Source organism: Nothoprocta perdicaria, unplaced genomic scaffold, assembly GCF_003342845.1.
Source record: "Nothoprocta perdicaria isolate Ctin4 unplaced genomic scaffold, notPer1 scaffold_10, whole genome shotgun sequence".
Classification (NCBI taxonomy): Eukaryota; Metazoa; Chordata; class Aves; order Tinamiformes; family Tinamidae; genus Nothoprocta; species Nothoprocta perdicaria.
Window position 1 is genome coordinate 8381215 of NW_020454094.1, and position 26055 is coordinate 8407269.

General features: G+C 43.7%; 1 protein-coding gene across 1 annotated transcript in view; it reads left to right on the forward strand.

Moving 5' to 3' along the window:
* UNC13B (unc-13 homolog B) overlaps window positions 1-26055 on the forward strand; it is a 172996-nt gene that overhangs the window by 31066 nt on the left and 115875 nt on the right. Inside the window, exons 7-9 of the mRNA XM_026039780.1 lie at window positions 467-689; window positions 15629-15955; window positions 17623-17713. Coding sequence (XP_025895565.1) covers window positions 467-689; window positions 15629-15955; window positions 17623-17713 — 641 coding nt within the window. The remainder of the gene's footprint in view (window positions 1-466; window positions 690-15628; window positions 15956-17622; window positions 17714-26055) is intronic.

Sequence of the window (26055 nt, forward strand, 5' to 3'; positions counted from 1 at the left end):
TACCGACTGCCTTGAACTTTCTGCTGTTCCATTAATTCTTCTGAGCTTTAAAAACCCATATTTTCAACAACCCTCTTCACCCAAAAAGAGATGGTATCATGGGGAAGAGGCAGAAATGTTTCCGGGCAAGAACCCTTTTCTGTAAGAGAATATTTTTCTTCAACATCTAAATGTCCATTTGGTAACAGACAATCTGAAAGTTTTCTTGAATTTTAAAAAAAAAAAATCTCCATATTAAAATGACTTGAGAAGTTCCTCTGATGGGAAATGGGAAGGGAGAGTTTGAAGGTTCTCACTTGAGCTCCTCAGCATGTAGTGGGAGAACCCTGGGTTGTAACCAGCTGCAAGCAAAGACTCACTTGCAGCAGGAATAGCCTCTCTCTGTAGCCTTCTAAAATCCAAAGGGGCTTCACGGCCCCAACCAGGCAACATTAGAGCTGTGCCCTCAGCTGCTCTTCTTCCTTAGCCTTTGAAGATGCTGACAGCGCTGTGGACGACCGCGACAGCGACTACCGCAGCGAGACGAGCAGCGGCGTCCCGCCGCCCTACCACACGACGGCGCAGCCCAACGCCTCCGTGCACCAGTTCGCGGTGCCGACGCGCCTGCAGCAGCAAGGGGCCCTGCGCGAGCCCTGCGCCGACTCGCTCCAGAGCTACGATCTGGATTATCGGGAGCACGTGGCCATCAGGTGGGTGGGAGCTTCTGCGTAGCTGCTCTTTTGCTATTTCTCTTCCACGGTGGAATTGGAAGCTGTTGTGTTAGTGGAGGAGGACAGCTCGAGGGCTCTGGAAAGCCTGAAAGGAGCTGGTAGGATGTATCTGTGCTCCCATGGGACTCTGCTGTGAACCAAGATGAATATGCATAAGGCTGTGTTGCACCTGATCCTACAGTTTAGCAAGTAACCTAATCATAGAATCATAGAATCATAGAATGCCGAAGGTTGGAAGGGACCTCAGAGGTCATCGAGTCCAACCCCCCTGCTCATGCAGGGTCACCTAGAGCACGTGGCACAGGGCTGCATCCAAGCGGGTTTTAAAGATCTCCAAAGAAGGAGACTCCACAACCTCTCTGGGCAGCCTGTTCCAGTGCTTTGTCACCCTCACAGTGAAGAAATGCTTCCTTAAGTTCCTGTGGAACTTCCGATGCTTCAGTTTGAAGCCATTTCCTCTAGTCCTATCCCTGCCCACCACTGAAAAGAGGCCGCCCCCCTCCTCCTCACTGCCTCCCTTGAGGTATTTATACACGCTGATCAGGTCCCCCCTCAGCCTCCTCTTCTCCAGGCTGAACAGGCCCAGCTCTCTCAGCCTTTTAAATGTACTCGAGGTCACTTATAAGGTCACTTATTCTTGCTTGTACTTTTTCATTCCCTTTTCAAGGCAATCCCATTTACTAATGAGTTGTTCTGGTGCCAGTGTATGAATGTGCCTCTAAAGCCTGTGAAATACGGTCTGACAGAGTCATCCTATTAGGTGTTTCCTCTTGCAGGAGGAAGATGTATTTTCATTTTTGAATTAGCTCCTATAACTCTTATTTGTGTGTTATTTCTTTGCATTTACATCTTAAAATTTCATCGTCATCTTAAGTAACATCCTTCCCTGTGGAGTTGATTTTTTTTGCTCATGCTAAACATGTAAGTTTTAGGGTCTTTTAACCTTAAAGCTGCATTTTCACAACTGCCTTTGGCTGACCTAAGTATTAAGTACCAGAGCATTAACTTACAAGGGTCAAGTGATTGCAGCTAGAGCTGGGAGAAGCACAAGAGTAACAAGAATGCTCTTCAAAGTAAAAGACGAGTAAGTGTTAGGAGCAAGAAGAAAGAACATCTCAGACAATAAAGTCAGCTTGATACGAGCAGATCCGTATGTGAGACCATGCAGCTGCTCCTGCCTCTACTGTGGGAAGGAAAATGTAGTTACTCTTAACACCGTCAGGGTTGGGTGTGTGGAGTTTTACATTTTAACTGATTTTTGTTTACCTCATCTTTCTCAGTAAGAATGCTTTTGTTTCTTGTAGCCTGAACCTGGATTCAGGTCTTCTTGGGAGCTAAGCTTTGCCTTTTTGGCTTCTGATTAATGGAAATTCTTTGAAAGTAGAAACCAAAGCTGACTTCATTAGGGCATCGTGTAGCGGAGAGACATGTGCCACCAAAAATGCACGTGCCATAATTTGACATATTTCTGCAGTGTTTTTTCCTTATCTGATAAATGCCCAATACGAGGAATAGACCCCCATATAAGCTGATTTTGTACTACGTGATTGGTAATGAACTAAAACCATTTCTTTATGGATGGGCCAAGCTCAATAGCAGGTGTTGGGCTTCCAGACTGGGAGAGTCTGGAGGTGGATGGATATTTTTGTAGCTGATCAACTTCTTTGTCTGCTGTTGACACTGGAAGGAGAGCCGTGTTCTCCACCTTGTCTGGAGGGACTATGGAGTTTTAGCCCTCTCTAAATGTGCTGACTATAACATGCGCTTCTAAAGAATCCCATCCAGTGTGAATGGTTAAGGAATAACAAAATGAAATATTGCACTTCTGATTTCTGAATGTTTCCATATGAAAGTGTTGGGATTGATGCACTTGATTTAAAAAATCGATTGCTTTATAGCCTGTTCTGATCTAAAATTACTTTTACTCCAGGAAAGCAAGTCCCAGCTGGTGATCAGTTCCCTTTCAGCCTTGCTCTTCTCCTATGCATCTTCCAGGTGCCCAGCAAGACATTTTTCTACACCTTTAATCTTAATATTTGGGACATTTGTCCGCAATTGTATTCTTCAAAGAAGCCGTATTTTTTTTTTTTTTTTTCTTACCAAGAAGATATTTCTAGAATCTCATGAAAGGAGGCATTTTGGTAGATGTTCACTATTTTCAGAACTCTGTAGATGACTTTATATTTCCAAAGCTCGGCTACAGCTGCGCATTGCAAAGCCAGCACGTGTTGCCTGCTGCCCCCAGCAGCTGGCCTTGGCCTGGAGCAGGCAGCCGCGTGGTGGGGCCGGCATTCCTGGCAGGCTCCCGATCCCAGCGGCTGGAGAAAAGGCTGAATTGCTGATACAGGCGCTTGGGAAGGCCCCAGGGAACTGGACAAGGTGCTGCTGGAATCTGTCCTGGATAGAGTGAAAGCTGGTCTATGGCAAAATGCTTCCCCTGAAACTGGCTCCACTAACACCTATGTGTGTGTGGTTTTTTTCCTCTTTTTATTGTTTTCCCGATCAACATGTAGATTGGTTGGAAAAGTTTTGGTTCTCCCGTTCACCTTGAACAGCCATTTTGCAGATAAAGGGCATGTATTTTATGTCTCTGCAGTAGGGATGACAAATACCTGATTGTCCTTGAAGTATTTTTTTCCCAAATAACCAGTCTAACAGCAGACACCTTCCATGCAAGCCCTTTTTATTATTAAAAAAAAAAAAAAGCCTCTAATTTTTTTTCTTTGCCAAGTTGTTTTGGGAAGCTCTCGCTAACCGTGTGTCCTCCGTGTCTCCCCGCTCTCGCTCTGTTGGCTCCCAAGGCGCTTTGATAGCGCGGATTCCACCGCGAGCGGCCCGACGGACACAGAGTCCGCCTCCGAGCCCAGTCAGGCGACGAGTCGCCAGGGCTCGCTGGAGAGCGGGCGCTCCCTAGATGGGTGCCATAGGTGGGTTGAGCTCGGCGGCCTCCGCGCTCTCGGGGGGCCTCTCTGCAGCCTCCGCGCCTGCCTCCTTGCCCTGGCTGCTGTGCAGTGCTCCTGTGGGGTGTTGCAGCTGCCTCGCGCTGTTGGCCTCGCCTGTGTTGCACTTCTGTGGTAGCTCAATGCTGGGCTGACGTTGTCACCTTTTTATCTCCTCTCCCTCAGGTGTTGGACTTCTTATCATTCCTTTCCTTCTTTCTTTTCTTTGGTTTTTTTTTTTTTCTTTTAAATACATGTTTATAAAGTAGCAGGGGAACATTTTATGAGGAGGAAAGCTCAATTAGAAACAAAAGTAATTTCTTTGATGCCTAAATTAGATGATCATTTTTTCAGTGTTTACCCTTAATGGCTCTTAACGTAATCACGTAGCTCCTTTGGTTTTCATTGAGACTTGGAAGGGCTCAATCCTGCAACTGGGGTGGCCCTGGGAGCCTCTTCAATTTCATTATCTTTAAAAAATCAACATTGCCATTACTGTTGTAAAACTGCAAGCGGGAAGGATGTGACTGCCTTCTAAACTGTGTGTAACGGGGCTTATTTAAAGTAATGACTATCTTTCCAATTAGTGTAAGATAGCTAATCCTAACAGAAATGAAGCCCTAAACCAGCAGTAGTGAAAAGGCAGTGAGCCATTTCTCTCGATGGTGGCCCATCAGCACCCTGTATTTGGTTGCCTTGGGCTTTCAGGGTGACTTGCATTAGCAGTATCCATACAGTGCCCATATTCCCTTTCCCTGATCCGTTCTTACAGTGTCAAGTCTTCTGCCCTTAGACCTCTTTATTTTTTTTGTGCTCTGTGTTTTTTAGATAAATATTTTGATTTTTATATCCCCTTTTTACCTGATTGTTCGTTTTTAGCCAGGCTGCCTGCCAAGAATCTTCCTGGAGGTTTTTGATAAGGAGGAAGCTTGCTTGCTGCTGGCGTTAGAGGTGGTAGGAAGTTGAGGAAATCCTGCCTGATCCTGGCCTATGAATTAATCCAGAAATCCCAGGAGTCACTTAAGATGCCAGGAAGGTGGATTTGGTAGCAAAGCTGACTGCTGTAGTCCGTTCTCCCACAGTGAGCACACTTGGATTGCTGAGCCTGTTTAGAGTTGTAATGGGGAGAGATATAGGCCCTTGAAAGCATTTGATGGGCTAACGTCTATTACTGATGTGTTTCCTTACCCAATAGTGACCTTGAGCATCTTCCTCTTATGTGAGCAGGGACCCCTTCAGAGGGAGGAAAAAAGCTACTCTGTGCCTGTGTGTGGGTAACGGGGCAAGTTTCCCATGCAAGAGCGCAGAGGAGGACCAGGATATCTTCAAATAACCCATTAAACGGTCCAGTCTGGCTCTGTGCGAGGTCCTGAGACACGAGCTCTCTGCTCTTGAACCGGGCTCAGGAGAAATGGTGTCCATGCACTATGTGGATACTGCTAAGACAAGGTCTCCTGCCTAGAGAGACTGGGTGACTGGCCAGCCCAGCGTGCTGGGACAGTGCACGTGGACACTGCATCCCAAAGTGCTCCTGTTACTGTCAGAAGTGAATGGAATGGTGGAATGTCATAACCTGTGGTGCTTCTTAACAGTTTGGTTCAAAGTTGATGATAGTAGATTGACAACTTTTACTCTTGCTCTGACTTTTTCTCATTTTAATTTTCCTTTATTTAATGTATGCTTTTTGGTTGCTATTTTTCCCCATTGAAGCTGTCCTTTTAAAGTGTTTGTTTGTTTTAAATGTGTATTTCCTTTTTCTTCTTGCTGCCTCTCTCCCTTCCCCTCCCTTTCTACCCCCTTTATTTTTCATCCTAGACAAGGATCTCTAGCTAGAAATGAAAGAGTCAGGATCATTCCTTTTAACTCTGAAGATGAAGAACAACAGGAGAATGACTATGAAGAGCTAGGAAAACTGCTAATAGAGGAATTCTTAGAAAAGAGCCATAAAAATAAAAGTTGGCAGGAAACGAGCATAAAAAAGATGCAAACTCTCTCAAAAAAGGAAAATTTAAATCACTGTACAAGACCAAGGTATGGCCAGCATGTGTGTGTGGAGTCAGGATCCTTAGATGTCCCTAGGTATCCTCAGGAGTATGATACAATAGATAGGAGAAGGAAAAAGAAATTGAGATACAGTAGTTTTGATGGGAGTGAACTAAAAAGCCTGCAATGCAATGGAGGCCTGCAGCTCCCTAAGGAGAAGGCAGTTTATTTCAATAGTGTGCCAACGACTTCAGAACCTAATAACGTTCTTCCCCTGTATGATAAAACTGGAAAATACACCAGCAGCTCGGAAATGAAAGATCAGCTGCCTGCCTATCCCATCCTACGCCCATATAAAAACGGCCTGATGGTGAAAAGCGGCAAGCTGCCCAGCAAGCAGGGAGTGGATCCCAGGGGCTCAGCTCGCCTCAGCAGCAGCGAAGACATGAAGCCTATGGGACAGTCGGGTGACACTTTTGTGGCCCTGGATGCCCTCGAGGAGTTCGACAGCAGCGCTTCCGATGAGTTCCAGTACTCGCCTGTTTCGGACGATGAAGTGGAGGAGCTGGCCATGCTTTCCCAAACGTGGTGCGAGGCCGGTATCAGCCCTTTGGGAGACCTCACCTCCAGCTTGGAGTCCAAGCTAAAGGTTAGCAGCGATAAAAACCACAGGCCTAAAGGCAGCAAGCGTAACTATCCTGTGCAAGACTTGACCCTTTCTCCTGTTGAGGAACCCAGTGAAGATTACGTAGACACGATGGATGAGCTTCAGTGTTTGGTGGAGACAGTCTCGGAATACTTGGCTGAAAAAGAGGAAGAGATCAACAAATTTGGTACGTTGCCAGAGACCAAGAAAAGTGCTGAGAGTGGAGCACGGAAGCAGGGTAGTGCTGGGAATTCAGGAGAGGGCAGGCAACCTGAACAGACCAAACTTCCAGCCACAGAGGAGGTTAGCAAGGGCAAATCTGAATCTCTCCCGGACTTGTCAGGTGTGAGGAATACAGTGAACTCCCTGTTCAGTTCCTTCACGGAAAAGGTAGGGTCAAGCACAAAGCAGTTCACAGCTTCAGTGGAAAAACTTGTTTCTTCCACTCCGGAGAAAACAGAGAGCAAAAGCTCCTCAGAAAGTGGAGTCTCAAATGGAGTGCCTAGTAAGCCCAAATGTGAGAGCTCATCTTCTGGAGCGACGGCAGATAGTAAAGCTGACATCAAGTTCTCTGTTCACTCTTTGCTACCATCCCAGGTAAGTGGTGATAAAAGAGCCCCAAGTGCAAACTCCAACAAGCCAGAAACCACAGAGATGAACAGCAAGGGTTCCACAGGACATGGTCCTCAGCAGACACAAGAAACTGCTACCAGCAGCCAGCCGAACCAGCACTCGGTTATGAATTCTGTCCTGGGCATGTTTAATCCTTTAAAGATCTTCTCTGAGAAGGAAGCACCAAAACAAGAAACCGTAAAGGAGGAGCAAGGCAAGGAGGAGAGCCATGTGAAAGCTGATGAGGCGAACATAGGCAAGAGGTTGCCTGGACAGGCAGCAGCCAGGACTAACACCAGCATTCCAGATGTACAGAGGAGTGAGACGAAAAGCGAGGGAGAGGTAAATACAAATAGTGCTTCTGTGTCTTCAATCTTTGGCAAGCTCTCCAACTCGGTCAGTTCATTCAATCTTAAAGCCAATATTGATGGTCTCTTGGCTCCCAAGCAGCAGGATGTGCCGCAAACACAGCCAGAGTTGCATCGTCCTGTTACAAATCAACCAGACACGACTGTCAAAGGGGACACACGCACTGCCAGAGAGCAGCATCCTACGAGTCCTTTGGGGAGCAGGCAAGCTACAGATCACAGGCTGGGAAACAAGCAAAGTAGAGAAAATGTAGGAGTTCATTCACAGCCTTCAGATCAAGCTGCAGCATCTGATAACTTTTTTGGTCCTCTCAAGAAGTCCTTCAGTCAGCTGCTGCTTCCCTCTGCTGAAGCAGAGAAAAAAGAAAGTACGTCAGGGGGTTTTAAAGGCCACAAGTCTGAAGAAGATCTAAGACAAAATAGTTCTTCGAATGATGAACATTCATTTCCTTTCCCTCGGAAACTTCCTTTTTTCAGTGGGTTGAGTTTTTCAGAGAAGCAGGAAAGTACCAAGGAGAAAGGAAGTTTTATTCCTTCTTTGTTCAAATTTTCTTCTGCGGAAAATCTGCAGGCTTCAAAAGATCAACGAAATCCTCAGAGTTCCAGTGGCACTTTTTCACATGAACACAGAAGCAATAGCTCCGAAAATTCCACTTCAATGAAGTCTACCTCTGTTCCAAATTTATCAGATCGGGAGCAACCTGTACAACCAAAAACCATTAGTAAAGAAAACCGTTCTAGGGCCCAAGTAAACAGAAGTGAACATAAGGAGAGTGACTCTGGTACCTTGAAGGTTGCAGATGAGCAGCAGAGAACTAGGAGTGCTCCAGAGCAACCTAGAAATTCAAAAGGACAATTGAGAGAAGGACAAAATGCATCAAAATTAAATGACAGCTTAACTGAATCCATTCCTTCTGGTAGAATGCCAAAAGCTACAAGTGTAGACGATATGCAGAAGAAACCCACAACAGGTTTTCTTTCTGGGTTTCTTCACATGTCTTCCAATGAAAACGCACCCAATAAGCAAGACTTGACTGTTAAAAGTGAAGATGATGGCCAGAAAAACACTTCTGGTGGATTATTTTCTGGTTTATTTAGATTTGCTTCCAGTGAAAATTTGTCTGAATGTAAGCAAGAAAAGGTGAAGTCAAACTCTTCAGGCTTCATGAAGCTTTTTGATAGAAATGATGGTTTCCACTCAGAGACAAAATCCAACAATTTGGGAGTGACTTCTGATAATCAAAGCAGCACTGCAGAAAAGCGTGAAACTTCCAGCTTCTTAAAAAATCTACTGCCCAAACCAAAGGAGACACTAGAAAATGTGAAAATGATGGGCTCTTCTGAAAATACCAGTTTCGTGTGCAGTACAAGAGTTAATAAAGCTGAGCCTCATGTTCCCCAGCATGGGCACGTTGTGTTCCATGATGCTTTAAATCTTCAGGACAATGTACAAGATTTATCTAGAAAACCTGCAAATAGCAGGCATCTTCCTAATCAGAATGCAGAATCTGGAGTTCTTCCAAATCTTTTAAATAAAGAGACCAGTGAATTTATCACTTTGACTGATAAAAGCTATCAGCAGTACTCAGATTATCAGGAAACAAGAAGTCACTATAGCTTTGAATGGGAGTATGACATGGGGGAGTTTGTTCCTGATACTCAGGGAATAACATTACCAGTTTACTATGTATTGAACCAAAATTCTCTTCCGCCCTCCCAGTTCTTGAACTGGCCAGAAAATGAAGTGATAGTGAATCTCTGTAAAAAGGATGGAAATGCAAATGTGATGGATTGGCAGACTAATGCCAATTTTGATGGACGGAGTTTAGATTTAAGTGTGATGTCATATGAATCATTTGACCAGTTAATGTTTCAAGATGTCTGTTCAGAAGACGACGATAAATGGGCTACCCATTCTCTCGATGAAAATTATAGTAATTTTCCACTTGAAAGAGATGGCAGTTACTCATTTGAAGAGATGCCCATGGATTTAAGTTACTCATCTTGTGGTGATGGAACTATGTGGACCCTAGTTGACCAAGAGACTTTGAGCATGGATGAGACCTTTGAGTACTCCTCCTATAGCCAGGAGTACCAGGAATGGCTAAGGATGCTTGAACAGGGTGTATGGTGGCCATCAGAAGATGGTGATTGTGGATACTACATGTACAGTGACAGCCAGTATGTGTATTCACTGCTCACTGATCCAACTGGGCAGTATGTCTATGTGTGTGCTCCTGAAACATACGGCTATCCAGACTGCTGGGATTATAACTTTCACATGGGTTCTGTCCCAAGAACTGTGTTAGAAGACAACATGATTGCTGTTTGTGGCTTTAAAGTCCCTCTTGGCAGTGAGGATGAGCTGTTCTGGTTTGCTGAAGAAGAGCCTTTAGACGATTACACAACAAATAAACCTCTGGATTTGTCTGTCGCTTTGCAGAGAAGCGATCAGTTAATGAACATGAACTTGGAGACTTTTTCACAGATGTTTGAAGAATCTATTTATTATCAGAGAGAGCAACCACTAGACTTTTCAGGTTATAAACTTCAAAAACTCAAAGTAGACTTAAGACCTGAAAAGGAAACTCTGAATTATTCGGAGGAACCTCCTCTAACCCTTGATCTTAGAACACATTCTAAAGCAGCTTTTAATAAGTCACTGAATAAAGAAGTCCATACTAAGCAGGAAGATAAGACTGTCCCTGTGACAACTTTGGAGGGTGGATCATCAGGATTCTTTGGTTTCCACCTGTTTCAATCTGCTTCTAAAGCTGAAGAAACTGTGGTATCCACTGAAGGAGTATCAGAAGTGAAAAAGACTGAAGAAGATAAGAAACCACCAGTGAACAAAGTTACCTCTTTATTTTCTGCATTAGGTGGGCTGATTGGAATGTCTTCAAGCCCTGACTCTGGGCTCTCAGAAGATTCTGCCTTAAAGAAAAAAGACACACAGTCAAAATCATCTGAAAATAAGGCTCAAGTTTTATCAATTGCACAAAAAGGAACATTAGGAGACGAAACACAAATAGGACAAAAGTATCCTATTCCATCTGAACGGAAGACAAGTACTTCATCAGAACTTAATTTGGAGTCTGCTAGAGGCAAAAAACATGACTTAAATCAGAATGAAGACTTTTCTGTTAAAAAAGCAGGATTGAAAAAATCACCCTCTCAATTGAGCCAAAATATTCTAGATGGCAGGTCCATAAGTGGAGAGAGACCCGTTAAAGAATCTCCAGTTTCTAGGCAGCCTGTGTGCCGTGAGAGCAGTGATCAGCCCAGACAGTCGCAGCCAAGTCAGAGCCCCTCAGCAACTGAGCCTGAGGAGACGTTATTCAAAAGTGCTCTGAAACTGTTCAGCCTGGGGGAGGATTCTTCTGCAAGCTCAACTGCCAACAAACCCCAAACCTCTGGATTTTTTGACTTCTTTAAGACACAAGTAAGCAAAACACCACAGCCAGCACCAAATCTGGAGAAAAATCAAAGCAATAAACCAGAAAAGATGATACATCCGGAGCAGAAGGAAACCTCTGGCATTTCATCGTTGTTTGGATCCCTTGGAGATCTCTTCAAAGTGGAGACTGTCCCTTCTCAGCCAACCGTGAGGGCGACAACTCTGCCAAAAACTGATGGCAAAAGTGTGGCTGAATTGAAAGAAAAGAATGAAAAGCCTGTCGGTAATCAGAGTACCAGTATGCCATGCTTGTCCTCTGTCTCTGAGGCAGGTGTAGGAGTGGAAGGCATGGACAAGCAGATCTCCCCTAGTCCTGATGTGCAAAGGAAAGACTTGAGCAGAAAAGCTGAAGAGTCTCCTGACAGCAAGAGAGTGCCTCCAGGAAAGGCTTCACAGAAGCCAACGTCTGTAGGGCCTATAATAAGCCAACCAAGTCATTCATCTGTGCAGCAGAGCAGCGTGCCCACAGTTACACCAAAGCAACAAGGAACAAACCTTTCAGGTGCCACCGTTCATCAGACAAAGGCAAGCAAACCAGATCAGGCACCTAAAGAATCCGGTTTCAGTTTGCCTTTCAGCTTGCCAGATATTACTGCTTCAAAATCCCAGCCAGCACAACCCACCAGCAGAAGTATATTTTCGTTCTTCAGTGCTTCAAATGAGCCACCACCTTCAGCTCCTGCTGCCACAAAGCAACAAGAAACAGAGGGGCTGTTTCGCCTGCCCTCCTTCTTTTCCAGCAGTCCAGCCGCTGAGAAGAGCGTACCCCAAAGAAGTACTAGCTTTAGCTTCTTCAACTTAACATCCTTTTTGGATGAGAAGCCACAAACTGCCCCAAAGCAGGGGAATGATGGAAGGCAAGCTCAAACGGTGAACTCCAAGCCACGTATGAAGCAAAGTGTTTCCACTGATTCTGGGGTCAGAATTGACAAACCTGCCAGGCAACAAGATAAAGACAACAAAGAGATTGGTGATATTATTGCAGGAGTGACTGGTAGACAAACGTCTAATAATCTTGCTGCCATGGAGAATAAATCGGAAGGGCTGGAAGTGGGAAATGCTGTAGAAAAGGTGGCTGAGGTAGTTAAAGAAAGTGACAGAAAAGATTTTCTGCCAACCGATGGCAGTGCAGTAACAGATCCGACCATTTCTGATGTTTGTCTTGAGACTCCCAGCGTGCAGGAGGGTTCTAGGGACCAAGAAGCTGTTTTGTTAGAGGCAGAAAAACACATTCCTGGTAGTACAGAGAAGGACAGTGTTGCATTTCCTATTGCAAAGGAGCAGCCGTGTTCTTCTGAAGAACAGGTTGCTGAAAATAGAGATGATGGCGTGGTCTCCAATGATAAAAGGGAGTCTTTGAATCTAAATGGCATAAGTGTTGCCACTGACATAGCAAATGAGGCAGCCTCTAAAGAAGTAGCAGGTTTAACACAACATGAGTTGCAAGAACATAAATTACCAGAACAAACTCCTGGTGACGGGGTACAACAGGCTCAAGAACTGCAGTCTCGCTCAAAAATGCCAAATACATCTAATTTGCAAAACAAACCGAAGGAATCTGAGAGCGATAAATCGGTACTCGATTCTTCAGTTGAAATGTTTTCAAGTTTCATGACAAAAATGAGACCTCCTAAAACGCTGTCTGGTTTCTTCTCTCCACCTGAAGCTTCAGCACCTCCTACTGCACAGAAGAAGAGCTCCTCTTTCTTTGGTTTCTCATCGCTCCCAAGTGGTCCAGCACCAACTTTTACAAATGATCTTTTTGGCATCTTTAAAGGGCCAAAAGAAACTCCAAGGGACACACCTCCAAAAGCCACCACTAAACCTCAAAGTAGCAGCATGAAAGATGTCACTGGCTCCATTCCAGTCTCTAGAAAGACTGAAGATGTATCATCAGCTAGAACATCTAAAATAGATGCCCCCAGTTCTCTGAAAGAGGATAAATTGTCTGTCTCAGCAGAAGAGAAGGCCACAAAAGAGTCTTTTAAGAAAACAGAAGCTGAAGAAAATAGGATCTTGGAAGAAGGTAGAAAGGAACAACTGACCACTCTAGAATCAGTGGTCTCTGGTGAAGATCAAGCCTCGGATGTTCTGCAGATGGATAGTGACGCACAGCCCTCTGAGATGGCTGAAGCTAAACCATGCCACTCTGATTTCAGCAGTGCAGTTGACACTGAGCAGCCTGTGGCCACTGAGCAGCCTGTGGCCACTGAGGAGACTGATGTAAATCCCTGTCAATTAGATGTAGGCTCTTCACGTGCAACAGAAGAAGCTGCTTCAACAGAGAAGGCAGCTCTTAATGTGCTTGAGACTGGTTCTAGTAGTAGGCTTGAACTGGAAGTCGAAGCTCCATTCTCTGGTACAGACACAACCTTCTCCCAGTCTGATCTGAGTGCTACAGTTGAGGTGGAACCTGCTGTGACAGGGGACCAGGAAGATGCAAGTGCTGAGCTGGACCTGAGTGGTGGCACTGAAACAGAACCCACAGGTGCAGCTGCTGAACCCAGTGTTCATCTCCTTCCTCTGGATGGGGAGAAAACAAGTGAAGTAGAACAAAGAACAACTGAACAACCAGAGCATTTAGCAGCTAACAAGGGGCCCGCAGAAAGGATTGCTACCAAGTGTGGTTTGGAGAAACAGGGTCAGCAAAGTAATGTTCCTGTAGATGCAAGCAGCAGTAAACCTGTCTTTGAAATACCGAGCATGCCCAGTTTGCCAAAGTTCAGCTTTATGTCCTCTACTGATAGTGGGAAGCCATTTGGGTTGTTCTTCTCTCAGCAGCCACCTTCTGTTAATAAAGCAGGGACAGACCAGGGCAGCCTCATGTCTGGCTTAAAGAAGTTTTCTTCAAGTCTGTTTGAAGGAGGCAGCGAAGAAAAGGTGAATAAGCCAGAGAGTGCCCAAGGAGCAGTATTTGGAAAAAAACTAGATTTCTCCTTTCCCTGGCAAAAAGACAACAGGGAGGCCTCCGTCAGAAGGGAACCACATGTACCACCACAGGCTTTGTCAAAACCCAGTGACAAGGTGTTAGGAACAGTCAGTTCAGAGGAAAGCTCAAAATCTGCAGTATTAGATCAGTCAGCTAATGCAAATACAGGAGAAAATTTGTGTTTAAAGCAGCCTGACGCCGTAGACAATGAGCTTTCCAAGGAGCCATCTGGCACCAGTGCTGCTGGGGAGGTACTCGACAAAGAGCTGGAAGAGACGGTTGATAAGGAGGAGTCTGAGGACCAGCAGAACGTGCTTTCCAGTGCACTGCAGAAAGATGGTCAGGCAGAAGAAGAGCAACCAAACCAGCAAGAACTGGAAGAAACTGAGCTCCACTCCGCTCCAAACAGGGCAGGACCTCCTCCTAGCGCACTGCCTGCGGAACAGCTGAGGGAGAAAAGGCCAGTTACGAACTAGGCATGATAAATGGTTTGAAGCAAAGGACCATTTATAATGCGGTACCGCAGCAGTAGATATCGGCCTTGGCGTCTGCTGTTTGCAGCTCCGTCCCACCCCTGTTTGTCGGCCAGTCTCTGTAGTGTCGCTGCAGGAGGACGTGGCAAGCTGTTAGCAATAGCGTGCATAGCCCCTGCAATCATTTTCCCAGCTTTCTCCCTTTCTTTTCTCGTAGGTGTAACTGTTTTCTCCCTGTTCTTATACTGTACCCACTGAACGAGATGCTTTTAGTGCTAATTTCATTAGCCTTTCAGAACTTAATTCTTTGTGTGTGAATTCGGCTGTGTGCGATACACTCCGCTTTCTTGTGTAGTGATGGCTTTGTTGTACTTGCCAAGGGAAAAGCAGCAGTAGATAATGCACTGTGGGGGATGAGCATGTTGTTTTCAAAGCGCAAAGTAAACATGTGTAATTATTGAGAGAAATCTAACCTACCACTAATTCACTGCAGAGCAAAATAGGCTCATTTCACATTATTGAAGCTTTTGAAAACATTTCCAGAGATCTCAGTGAAGGTATTCTAATGCTTGCTCTTCCAAATAACTGTGCAGTATTGATGTCGTGCAGTCAGGGAAGCTGCTAAAGGAAGCTGGCAGCGTCTCTATGAATTTGAAGTCATTTCTGTATCTCTGCGAAGTTACGATTGCCCTCAAAAATCAAGGTAGAGACTTGCTGACCTTTCAGCCGTGGGCAATGTAAGAGCAACTGGTTGTGCTTTTAATCCTACCAGTTGTTACGCTGATCTCCAAAAATTCGTATCTGATATCAAATTAAGAAAGAGAAACATTAGTGCACCTTAATTTCTTGGATTATAATGACTACTGTGGTTCAACTGTGGTTTCCCAACTGCACGAGAAATTTGCTCTCTGTTCTTGTGTGAGGATCGCAGGGATTCACGCCTGGAAGCAGTGTCTGGAATGATGGTGGTCAGGCTTTTGTTTTTTTTTCTATACAAATGAAATTCTTGGGAAGCTGCTTCTAGTTTTATAATGGACTTAATCTTGACTTTAATGTTCAAGTTGCCTGCAGTTCCTAAAAATGGTTGAATTAAGTTGTGGTCACAATAAAGCCCATGGCTGCAGTGAAACCAAAGCAAGCAAAACCGCTTCCATTCTGAATTCCTGTGTTTCCATTCTTAGTCCTGTCTGGCTATTAAAATACCTTCACTAGCAGTTTGTAGCAGATTTTTAATGGAAGTAGTCTCTGGGCATTAAAAAGATGGATGTGATTTGTTAAAATCTGTGGTCTGTGTACTGGTAGGCTGAGTATCAAGTATTCCTTCTGCCTACCAGAGCTGTGAAGTTCAGTAACCTAGAGCTAAGTCAGCAAGCCAAATTGCTAGATATGACTTAGCAACAAAACTTCTCAGTGTGTCTAGTGTGTCTTGCAGGTTGTTATACGTGCAGGTTACTTTGTGTTCCCCCAAGCCTCCTGCTCGTTTGCTGACAAGCCCTCTTGTTCTCTCCCAGCCCTGCGGGCAGTAGCAGATACGGCTCCTCTTGCAATGTGAGCCAGGGCAGCTCTCACCTCAGTGAGCTGGACCATTCCCACGAGAGTGCCCATGGCTCTGAGCAAGAAGACGACCACCAGGACAGAGTGTCAAACCACTCCTACCACAGCACCGGCAGCTACCAGAGGGAAGGCCAGGCTTGGCTCAGGGACCAAGAGGAGCCGGGTAGCAGGGGAGAAGAGGAGAAGGTCTGTGAGACAGGCAACAAACACACAGATCATTCTGCAGCTAAGTCACCTCTGGAACTTGAGAAGCCCAAGGATGCTGAAGCAGGAATTCAAATGAAGTAAGTGAAATGCTGTGTTATTAAGTCCTTTTCAACTTTTTCATAGACGTTCCTTCTCTTTATTGTTCTCTTGAGAAAATTATGTATGTTGTTATCACCTCTTCCATAAAAACTTATTTAATGTTGCTGATCTGTGAAACATCTTTGCACAGAAGACTAGGTTTTTTTTTTTTTTTTTTTTTTTTTTTTTTAAGACATTGGCTAAGCTTAAACTGTGTCTGTACCTAACCTGTTAGTGCTTTTAAACACATTCACTGTGTTTTATTTCTTGTTCAGTGAACCTGGCCTGGCCCAAAGCTTGCTGCTTGCTTTGCTTGTGCGTGATCGAATTCACACGCCAGCAGCCAAGTGCCACGTCTAGTGAGAGCAGCACGAGTTCCTTCCTGCAAAACCAGGCTGCCACAGTTAGATGGTCAGAATTAAGGTCTATGTGGCTGTAGGTTGTAGACTTAGGGCACGAATAGACAAGTTGCTGTGATGAACTATGGCAGGATTTCTTGTCCTCATGCTTTCCAAGGTGTCAGCAGTGCTGAAGACAGTCATCACAGCTGATTTTGGAGGAGTGATGCTCTGGATGATGCCCAGCTTTACAGCGATTCCCCTGCTTTGCTCTGGGAGTTACTGTGCTTTTTTTAATGGTGGAATTAAGTCATAGCAGCCCCTAATATGGATACAGTTATGCTTTCTGGATTAGGGATTGCTTTTGTCTGGCTCACTTATATCTGTGGAAGGATATAACTATCTGTGTCCACAGCTTTGCAGCAATCCTGTCTTCACACCACTATAACTGGGCTTATGTGAGACAATAATAAACCCCAGCCAAAATCCTGCACTTTGTGTGGAGACAACTGTGGTGCTAAGGATGTATTTAAAAAAAAAAAAAAAAACAAGACTAGAAAAAGTGTTATGCTAACTCACTTTCTTGTCCTTATAGATCAGCAGAAATTTTGTCCCAAAACAAAACTGGGACAATAAATTCTATGTACATATTTATTTATATGGAAGGTTATTCCCATAGCCTATTTCAGGCTAATTTAGGCATCTAACTTGGGCTTTACTGCTTCCCTTTCTGTCCAATCTCCAAATTCCTGCTCCTTGGAGTATATAGGGAACTTGGCTCTGAGCAATCCTTGGAATCCTTGAGCTTCATGTGTAGTGTGGCTTGTGTGCTTTGTTGCTGTAAGCTATAATATATACACCCACGTGTGTGTGTGTGTATACATATGGGTAACTTATACTTGCCAGCAGTGCTCAGTTCTGTGCAGAGAAAGGTGCCAATCTCAGAATGGCTGATACTTAATAGTCCTGTTGCCAGGTGTTGTTTCCACTCATTTCCACTGAAGAGGGGCCATAAATTTGTGGTAGGTAGAGGTAAGGAGGAAGAGACAGTAGTTAGAAGGGACTTGGTGGTGGGTAGGGGCAGTAATTCTTAAGGGTGGAAAAAATTCAGTTTTCCTGCTTGTGTACAGCTGTGATACCAGGGTGAAGAACTGGCTGGATCTGATTAACATCTCCCTTCCCAGAGCGTGTATTACTTGGCAACTGTGGGTTATTTCCACCTCTGCAATTTAAGTTGTGAATGTGCCGCGTAATGTGGAGTCTTTAACATTACAGATGAGTAATTCTCATGTTTTTCATATCGCGTTTTTGTGTTTCTTGTCCTTAAGCTACCATGGTGATAATGAGCCACCACCGTTTTCCCCAGCGAGAGCCCGTTGGATTAAAGCCATTAGCAAAGTACGACTGCAGCTTCAAGAGGTAGGACAGAGTGTGGCTGCACTCCTTCTCTGAGCTTTCTGGATTTGAGATACAAAAAGTGGCATTTCATATAGATTTTGTTGTAAGACCATGGGCAAAAATATAGTCAAATGTATTGTGGGGGACTGTAACAGGTTGTGATGAGTCCTTCATCGTACAAGTGTCTCATTGGGTGAAACATTTTGATTAGGACAAGAGAGAAATTCTCAGGAAAGATGAAGAAGCAACTTAACAAGAACTTAATTTGTAAATATGCATATAACATTTGGGGCCAAATGGTTCATGTTCGAAATGAAGATGGCTTTTCAAGCCAGCCCCAGAATCTCGTGTTAGCTCAGTAGGCGTTAACTGTATTATGCTTCTTGTGAAGATTTACATCGAATGTATTTATATACTAATTAAAAGTGGGTGTTTAAAACATCCTGATATTTCCATCTCCTCAAAGTAAAATTTAAAAATAAATAATCTCAATTTGGGAAGTCAAAAGAAAAAGGTTGTGACATTTTCTTCAACAATATAAACACTTGTTTTATAAAAAAGCCATTAAGCCCCCAAAAGTGTGTATATACTTAAGAAGTCTCATGCTTTCATCCATCTGTATGCCCACAGAAGTAGAACATATGGTGCGTTCATTTACTATAGATGATAAAATATTGCCGAGTATCACAGTTAGTGCCTTTCATTTAAAAGCATTACTTTCTTCTATGATTTTTTTTTCTTTGTATGGAACAATTTTACAGCTTATAACTATTGCTAGTAGAACTTGTATTTCTTTCCTGGATTGTGTGCAAGATTTTGTCTGAGAGGACATTTGAAGTGCCATACCAGAAATTGTTTTTGGAGGGGAGTGGATTGTTTTGGTTTCTTTTTCCCCTTCGTTTATCCAATTGTAAATTCTTTCTTTCCCATCTGAAATTCCTGTATTAATTCACTTCTGAGAGAATGACTTTGGATCAAAACTGCTGGAATTAACCAAAGACATTGATAACTGGTATTTAAGGTCATCATCAGCATCTTATGTAGAAAGGAAATTTTGGTTGTAATTTTGTAGTGCGTGCAAGCAAAATGGTTTAGTTGGGTGTGTTACAGAAGCACAAACATGCCAGAAAGGGCAAGGTATTCAGTAATGCTTCTCCCTGGGTAGTATTTTCTCTTTTATTATTATTTTTTTCCTGAGAGAACATAGAGAAACTGTCAGAAGCTGAGAGATGTTCCAGCATCACTCGAAACCTGGAATTTCTCCTGAACTGAAAGGAGGTTATGCCTTGAGGTGGCGTTACAGCACTTTTGTAGCAAAATTTGCAATGACAAACTAATCATCCAGGCTGCTGTGTACCTAGGATGAGGCTGCAAGGATGGGTTGATCCAGACTGAAGATCAAGGCAGATAGTCGCATCCTGTGGATGAGCTGTGCAGGAACGTGGAGGTCAGAAGCTGTGTTACTCACCGTGCAGCGTGGTCAGGCTTTCCTGTGTGCTCCAAGTAATCAGCAGATTACTGATAGAAAACCTAAGCTGTTTGAAGGCGTTACACCTGCTTTCCTATAGAAATGTATAGATTAATCAGCATTGTATCACTCAACAGAACTTCAGCCAATTTGAGCATATACTATATTCATAAAATCTTGACACTAGTGTCTCACATACTGTTTTTTTTTTTGTTACTGGTTTCTTTTTTTCCCCTTCAGCCACCAGCTCCTAGATGGCTCATATCTCTTAAGACGTAAGTTTGAGATGGAGCTTGAAATATCCTTGATCAGTCTTCCCACACCGTGGCAGGCTTTGCTGTGCCTTGGTTGTGCCTAACTACTCTGTCCAAATTTCCTGTTCCAGGGTTTAGTTGTATTTGCTGTCCAAAGGCGTTGCTTAACCTCTGGATCTCTCTTGTTCTGTATAAATCCATTTCTCATGGGACCAGCTGTAGTAGAGCAGAGCTGATCCCTTCTCTGGACAGCAGAGAAGGGCTGTTGCTAATAGAGGACCAAGTCTCCTTCTCATTCTTGTATTTGCTAAGTGGCCCCTTTACCTTCTTATCTGTCAGTATGGTAGGTATTCTTTAACCAATGACTGTCTCTTTTTTGAAGTGCAATGTTCAAAGGATGCAGAAGCCCCATAGAGAGCCTGTTGAGCTGCATGGTAAGGTGGGGAAGACTGTTCTGCAGGCTCTGATCCTGATATCCCAACATACCAGGTGCCCTGGTGTGAGGTGCCCCTTTGCCACGGAGGAAAGCTGGTCACACACTTAACTCTTGATGAGAAGAGCTCGGAGCCCTTCCTGAAGGAAGGCTTTGTCAGCCATTCTCTAGCCTGTGTCTGGGTTGGATTAGATCTGTGCAAGGCTTTGCATTTGTTCTTACATAACTGTTTTTCCCCACTCCTGAAACACACTGTGCTCTGTCTTCTCCTCATCTTGTGTGCTTACAAATCTTTCAAATCGGGTGAGAAGTTGTGCGTGCCCATCCTGCCAGGTTGTGCAGTGCCAGAGCTGTCCCTGGGACCCTGTTTGCTACGTTCTTCAAGTTGGGCTCAAATTGTATTGGTCAAATACACCAATTGTATTTTTTTTCCAGTATGTTCGCATTGATGTTGGCAGCTTCATTCAGAAAGCAGGCTGTAACACTTCCTCTGCTCTTTTACCTCTTAAGAGTAATTCACCTTCTCATAGAAGGAAGGTTAAAGCATTTGGCAGTTTTACTCTTGATGAAACCATGCCAACTGTTACTTCCCTCTCTTTTATGTTCTATATGATTTACAGATGACTTAATTATTTGTTCTACTCTTCAACTCCCGGGGGGAAGAAAAGTCAAATTATCTTTCATAATTATTGAAGTCCTTCTCTCCCCATTTTTTAAGGATAACTGCTAGCTTAGCCCTTTTCAAATCTGCAGGTGCATTGCCTCTTATTCAAGTTCTTAAGTATTAATGCTTGACGACTGTCAGCGTTGTAACCTAAGTACTTGAGGATGCCAGTTCATGAGGCCCAACTGATTCAGAAATAGCTGCTTTCTCTATTTGGTCTCAGATTTGTTTGCCTCTACCACAGCGTATTTTATAGCTTGCTAAACATTTTAAACCAATATTTAACTCTGTCAGCTGTCTGACTCCAGTTGTCACTTTTAGCGAAGACTGAAACAAAGCCCTAAATGCTCCAGCCGTGTTAATGCCGTCTAATGATAGCTTCTTGAAAGCAGCAGCTGTATTTCTTTGTCATGTTGCATGTTCTCTGCTAGCTGTTTAATTTTGTTCTCTGGCCTTTTGATTTTATTCCTGAATGTTTGTGCTCATTCTTAAAAACTTGTATCGAGAAGAAATGCCTATTTTGAGGTCCAGGCCCTCTGAAGAGCTTGTGGTGGTTTTGAACTGCCCTCTCATTTTAGTTCTTTCTCTTCCCCTTCAGTGGGATATTGACACAAACGAAAACTAGATGTTATTTTTGTCAGTAACTGTTAACAGATTTCTGAACTATGTTTTTTCTTGGAGCCTGTTCTAGCTACTGATTTTCTGAATATTGGTTTGTTCTCCTGAATTCTCTAGTGTTTGCCTGGCAGCTCTTGCTCCTTTTCTTCTGAGCTATCAGGAAGAACATTTCAGTTTTCCAAGATGCCTTTGCATCCCAGCTCATCTCTGCATTCAGTCATATGTAGAAGAGCTTCTCTGCTAGTTATTTTCTACATTTAATGCATCAGCAGCTCATCTTAAAAGTTTATTTGGCAGAAATGCAGATTATCCAGAGAGGTATCTGGGTTTCAAGTGCCGCATGATGGAAAAATCTGATGTTTCAGGTGATTCTGGGGGACATTTAGGTAAGGACTAGTCTATAGTTTTTCTTCCTAACTTTTGTCCTTATCTAGAAGGAATCCTTGAGGAGGGTTGTCTCCCTCTTTTGCCCCAGCCCTTGGAGCAGGTCCTTATGTCCTCAATGTTCAGGGCAGTGCCTCCAGCTCTTATCCCTGTGCTCCGGGCTCCTTGGTGCGTAATGTTCTTTCATATTAATACTCCTGAAACTCCAGCTCACTGATCTGAGCTATTGGATTCCTCTCACATAGGCTACTGAGATGGTTCTAATGGCTCTTAATTGTTAATGATCTGGGCAGGAATTTGAACAAAAATCTGGCTGGAATTTGAATAAATGACACCCAAGAAGTTTCTGTATGTGATTACAAATCCCCTGAGCAATTTGTCCTCCTACCTGGGAAGAGATTAATATTCATGTGAATAATCTACATGCATCCTACAGCACCATGAGTCACAGAAACGTAGTATTTTAATTAAGACTTGACAGTTATATAATGGCACAGAGATTTGTAACTGTGCACGTAAAAAAAGGCTTAGTTGGTAGCATGCATAGTTTTTTCTCCTTTTTCTTCTTTTCTACTATTTAGCGAGTTTTCTTTCTATACTTATAAAAAAAAGGAAACTTAATGATGCCAGAATCAGGCTAACCCTGAGAGGAATGACTCAATAACTCACCTTCACACTTAGAACTTTGTCTACAAAGACAGATTTGACTGTTAGTTCTTCTGCTGCGGTCCCTCTGAGAGCTTTGATTCCAAATCGCAACACAGAGGGCTATTATCTGTCCAACTTACAGCCTCTTTAACTGCAATAGCTTTGAGCTGTGGAGATGCCTGTGTGACTTGTAAAGTTACTGAAATTTGAGTTGTTGTAGAATGCAGAAGAAAAAACATCAAATCATCAAGTTGACTCTCTTCCCATCTCTTTCAACATTTAAAAGGCCGTTGTGATCTGGAATTTTATCCACTTATATTGTTTTTTTATGAGAAAACACCTTGTGCAGCGTTTTCCTCTTGTATATTAAGAGCTGAAATACAACTATTTACATGGTTTTGAAACAAAAGCCCTCTAAGCAAAGTTTCCTCCTTTGCTTTTCTATATATGCCATTTTATAGCAGTAGTTTGATTTTAGTCTTTGCCTGTAAAATAACGATGTCTTTTCTTCCTGCCTGCTGTGTAGCTAGATCACGTATTGAGATGGCAGTTGTATTTGGAGAGTTCATGACACTATTCCTCTGGATTATGATAAGCACCTGGAGTAGGAGACACAGTTACCAGTCTTAATCTTATTTCTCCATACCCGTAATTAAACAGTCAGCGCCTTTGATCAAGCCCCTATAAATATTTAAGAGCCATTAGGCATTCAATTAAAAAGCTTTGGTGGCTGTCAAGTGTGAAGCCCTATTTTTATTTAGACAAAGCAAAGTGGTGCTGCAGACCTCCAGCATTGCCCTTGTGCGTAGCTGGATCCTCGGAAGCTGAGTCCTTTTTGGGCAGTTTTCACTGTTAGTGAGGACAGAAGTGGGGCATTAACTGATGCTGTTTTGGTTATTAGTCTGATTGCGAGATGTCTGTGTGTGCCCTTCCCCACAGCTGAATTTAGGTCCCCTAAATTTAACTAATCATTAAAACTGCTGTGCTGTAGCCCAGATGGCTGGTGGAGGACATGCTTTCTTTCAATCAGTCACTCAGAGATGAGATTTCCCCCCTTCCTGAACTCTGCAGTGCCGGCAATTGTTTGCTTTTGGCGTTTTATTTCCCCTAAACTTTGTTGCCAAGGTGTCTTTTCACCAGTCCCATGAAGATGAGTAAGCTGTGCATTTCCAAGGCCTCCCACACAGTGGCAAAGAAGCAACTGCAGCACCGTGTACTCTGTCTGAGAGGTATTAGAAGCTCTTCTTCAGAGAGAGGGGAAAAAAAATCATTTCCAGTTAGAAGTCTTCCCTTTATTTCTACTTGTTGTGTATAGGAGGATTATACTCAGCTTTAAGAAATACTGGCATTGCTAATCAAACGCCCCAGAGATCAGGGATGGGGGGATCTGTGGAGCACCTTTGGGTCTAGATTTACTGTTCCTGGTGCTTGAACCACCTCTCTCTGTCACTTCTTACTGCCTCTCTTGGAGGTTTGCCTGACACACTCTGGAGTTGGAGTACAGAAAGGTTCTTTTACCTGCCAAATAATACAAATAGGAGTAAAATGTATGTTTGTTTAGGTTATGTATCCTTACTAAGGTTTCCTGAGAGTGACTATCATTTTTAACCTGCTTTACACTGAATGGTAGCAGTTGTGTGCTAATGAACAGGTAATTATGTATATGCACAAGAAAAGTGTTGTGTGGCCCTTAATGCTGCTCTGGTGGTTTTGAGTGGCTTGCGGATACTCTAATCTCTGGAGGGAAACATCAGCAGGCTTGAGCTTTTTAGGGTAATTACACAGAAATTGAGAAATGCATCTCTTATGAAGCAGTGTCCTGATCAGAAATGCTTTTCATAATGACCGGAGCAGCTAGAAACGTTCTTAATTGTCAAGAGGGTTTTCCGTGAGCTTCTCCAAATACGCCAGTGCATTAACACTCTGCTTCTGGTCACTTAAAACATATTTCAGTGTTGGTGTCCAGTATCAGGGAACTCAGACTATCCCTGTCGCTTACCGAAAACAAAGTTCTTCCAGTTGCTAGTGCTGAAACATGACTACAGTGTGTGCAAAAACAAAACAAAGATTTCCCCCAAAGCTTAGTGAGTTTTCTTAAAGAATTAACACAGAAAATAGTTAATTTCCTGCTAGGCCAGTTTATTTTAATTTTTTTTCTCTTCACTCCAAGCCTTCTGTAACTGTGCAGTACCAGGGATATACTTGACACTTTCTTTACTCAGTCTGTAGTAGTATCAGAATTACAGTTTTGCTTTGCCAGTTCTGTATCAGAAACTTTGCACATCTCTGAGCCAAAATTATAATGTAGGCTTTGAATGGGATTCCAGGCGTAATTGACTTCTACTCCAAGTCTTATTCCATTGATTTTTCTTAAAAAGAAAAGGCAGGACGTGTGTGTGTCTGTGCACACAATGCCTGGCCTATGTAGTTCCACATGTTCCACATCTCTGACTTTGTGCCAGCACTGCACGTAAAAATGGTGAAGAAATGAAATTTGGTCCAAATACCTGCTCCTGCCCCCTGCCATCTGAAATGACATTGGTACATGCATGTGTTGGGATGCATGCGAGTTGCCTGCCAGTATATCTCAGATTGGACTTCATGTTCAAGTGTGTTACCTCAGGAGGGAAGATGAATGGAGGGCAAAGCCTCCCGTCCCATAACGTGGGTGTTTTTGAGTGGGTTTGGGGTAAGTAGTTTTTATTGTTTGGTTTTGTGTGGTTGTTTTTTAGAGGGGGAAGGATACCAAGGTTGTGTGTTGCAGACTGAGATGTGGCACATGAGGGACCTCTCAGGCAAAGCTGAAGCTAGAGTACATCCCAAAATCCCAAATAAAGAGGAGGATTAGGGCTGTAGTTCCTGATTTGCAGGGATTTTAACCTAAGTTTTCCACATCTTAGAAGAGGGTGTGCTGACTGCTGAGCAGCAGTGCTCTGCTTGGGAGGGCCTCTTCCCTCTTCAGACTGAGCGTCTATCTTAGACCTGAGAAGTGTTTCCTGTTAAATTTTTCATGGTCCTGTGAAAAATATTTTTATTCTGAGAGATTGGCTGTTTTCTGAAGGCAAAGGTGTTTTATTAACCCTCCTTCCTTGCCACTGGAATTGCAGCACGACTGAGGGGAGGGGAAGATGTTAGTGGCAGCAGTGCTCTGCCAATGTGGATAAATGACTTTATCTCTCATAGGGTCCCTGGGTTCCCTGTCCCTAGACAGTCTGCCCAGAAATGCTGCCTTTTTATCCCTGGCTCCATTTGGCTCACTTCGGTTTTTGTTCTTTGCAGAAGTGGAACCTGGAAAAAGTGAGAACGATCTATCTAGCTTTGGAGTAGGTCGGTCACCCCTGTCCCGAGTGGGACTGTGGTGGGTGAGGGGGCCTCCTGCTTGCCACCCATGCAGCTCTTGGAAAGAGCATTGCCTGTTGGGAGAGCCCAATTCACACGCTTATTTTTAAGGCTCTGTGTGGGCAGAAGGGATATTTCCCAGGTTTCTATATTGCTGAAGCAATCTGCAGCGCTGCACTGGCGAGATAGCAGGGGGCTTTGGCTTATGAAGTACAAAACTCGGGAGGAGCCGACCAGCTCGGTGGTCACCAGGGCATCAGGGATGAAGCATTAGCTATTAATACAGCGTTTGCAAATGCTCTGAGTAATGCCATAACTCTCTGGAAAAGGCAGTAGCAGGGAAAAGTGGCCTTAGTACATGACAATTTGGGTTTTAGTGCTGTTCCCCTCACTTTTTTTTTCTTGTTTTCCAAGCTGTGTGGTTCCAGACAGAGGTTCCCTTCTATGCTCTTCCACTAGTGTTTGGAGTTGTGGAGGGGCAGTTGAATTTGGAGTCTTGTTGTATTCAGCATCTGTTTTTAATTAAGACAGCTGCTCCCCCACCCTGATTATAAA